This window comes from Aplysia californica, unplaced genomic scaffold (genome assembly GCF_000002075.1).
Source record: "Aplysia californica isolate F4 #8 unplaced genomic scaffold, AplCal3.0 scaffold01135, whole genome shotgun sequence".
In the NCBI taxonomy this organism is placed as follows: Eukaryota; Metazoa; Mollusca; class Gastropoda; order Aplysiida; family Aplysiidae; genus Aplysia; species Aplysia californica.
Genome location: NW_004798405.1, coordinates 14,882 through 16,088, shown reverse-complemented (window position 1 = coordinate 16,088; position 1,207 = coordinate 14,882). Strand labels below are relative to the sequence as shown.

At 44.5% G+C, this 1,207-nt stretch overlaps 1 protein-coding gene across 1 annotated transcript in view; it reads right to left on the bottom strand.

Moving 5' to 3' along the window:
- Positions 1-1,207, bottom strand: part of LOC101856481 (neogenin-like) — a gene marked incomplete at both ends in the record, with an annotated part of 38,609 nt that overhangs the window by 28,282 nt on the left and 9,120 nt on the right. Inside the window, 4 exon segments of the mRNA NM_001310498.1 lie at positions 33-178; positions 926-938; positions 941-966; positions 968-981. Of these exon segments, the coding sequence (NP_001297427.1) occupies positions 33-178; positions 926-938; positions 941-966; positions 968-981 (199 nt within the window).

The following is a 1,207-nucleotide window of genomic DNA, read 5'->3' as shown; positions in this document are numbered from 1 at the left end:
CCCCCCCCCACTATCCAACACAACCAACTCACCCTCCTCATGAGTGGTCACTCGTAGCTTGGCCTCCCCCTGACTGGGCCCCTGACCGTTGTAGGCCCTCACGCGGATCTCGTACTGGGTCTGTGGCTTCAGGCCCTGGATGTTGAACTCCCTCACCGTCGTGTTGCTCACACGCTCCCTGCAACAGGAACAGACGCACATGTAAGACACTCCTCAAAATAATGAAACCAGGCGCTCGTCAAAATAATGAAACCAGGTGTTCGTTAACGTAATGAAATCAAAGATATCAGCATTTTCCGCCGGTTTGGCAATTTTTAATAAAATTTTTGTTTTTTCGGCTCAACACCTTTAAGGTCCATTTAAAAACACATTTTTGAGTGGATTTTACAGTACTGAAAAACATTGGTTACGGCAAAACAAATGTAGATTTTCAGTTTCCAAGGACTCTCAAGCTATGGAAATACCACACTTTGGCCGCCATTTTCTCAGAAACTTTACCTCTGAATCCAGGTGACCCCACCTCCTTCAGTCACAAATATCTCGACTTACATTCAAGATAGAAGGGTAGTTTATCCATCAAAAGATGGACAAATGAGCAAGCTTTAAGATGATACCAGTACCTCCACAAGCCCAAAAAGACTAGCCCCTGATTCCACCACGTTGTGACACATATAAATGAGGCACTTAACATTTCCTTGTCAAAGTTTGTAACGTCCTCAACAAACAGAAACACTTTGCCCAACTACAGTAATGTCATCTCAGACATCAAAAACTACTCAGGATTCATTTTAAAAATAAGGTACTGAATATGTTTCCTTTTTTCCTGTGTAGCTTGAAGTCGCAATTTTAACGACATCAAAATCTACTGAGGACTTAAGAGTAAGGCACTGTATACCATTCTATTTTTCACGAACCACATCATTACCTTTCTGAGGCAACCTCTCTCTCCAGAATAGAGAGGGGGAGTGGGGTAGAGAGAGGGAGACGGAGACCCAAGAATAGTCCTAACCACCCCCCTCCCTCCCCTACCGCCCCATATTCTACCGTAAATGACCACTACCTTTTTGATAGAGATATCTGTGTAACCACCCCCTTCCCTCCCCTACCCCCCATTCTACCGTAAATGACAATTACCTTTTGATAGAGATATCTGTGTAACCACCCCCCTCCCTCCCCTACCCCCCATTCTACCGTAAATGACCATTAC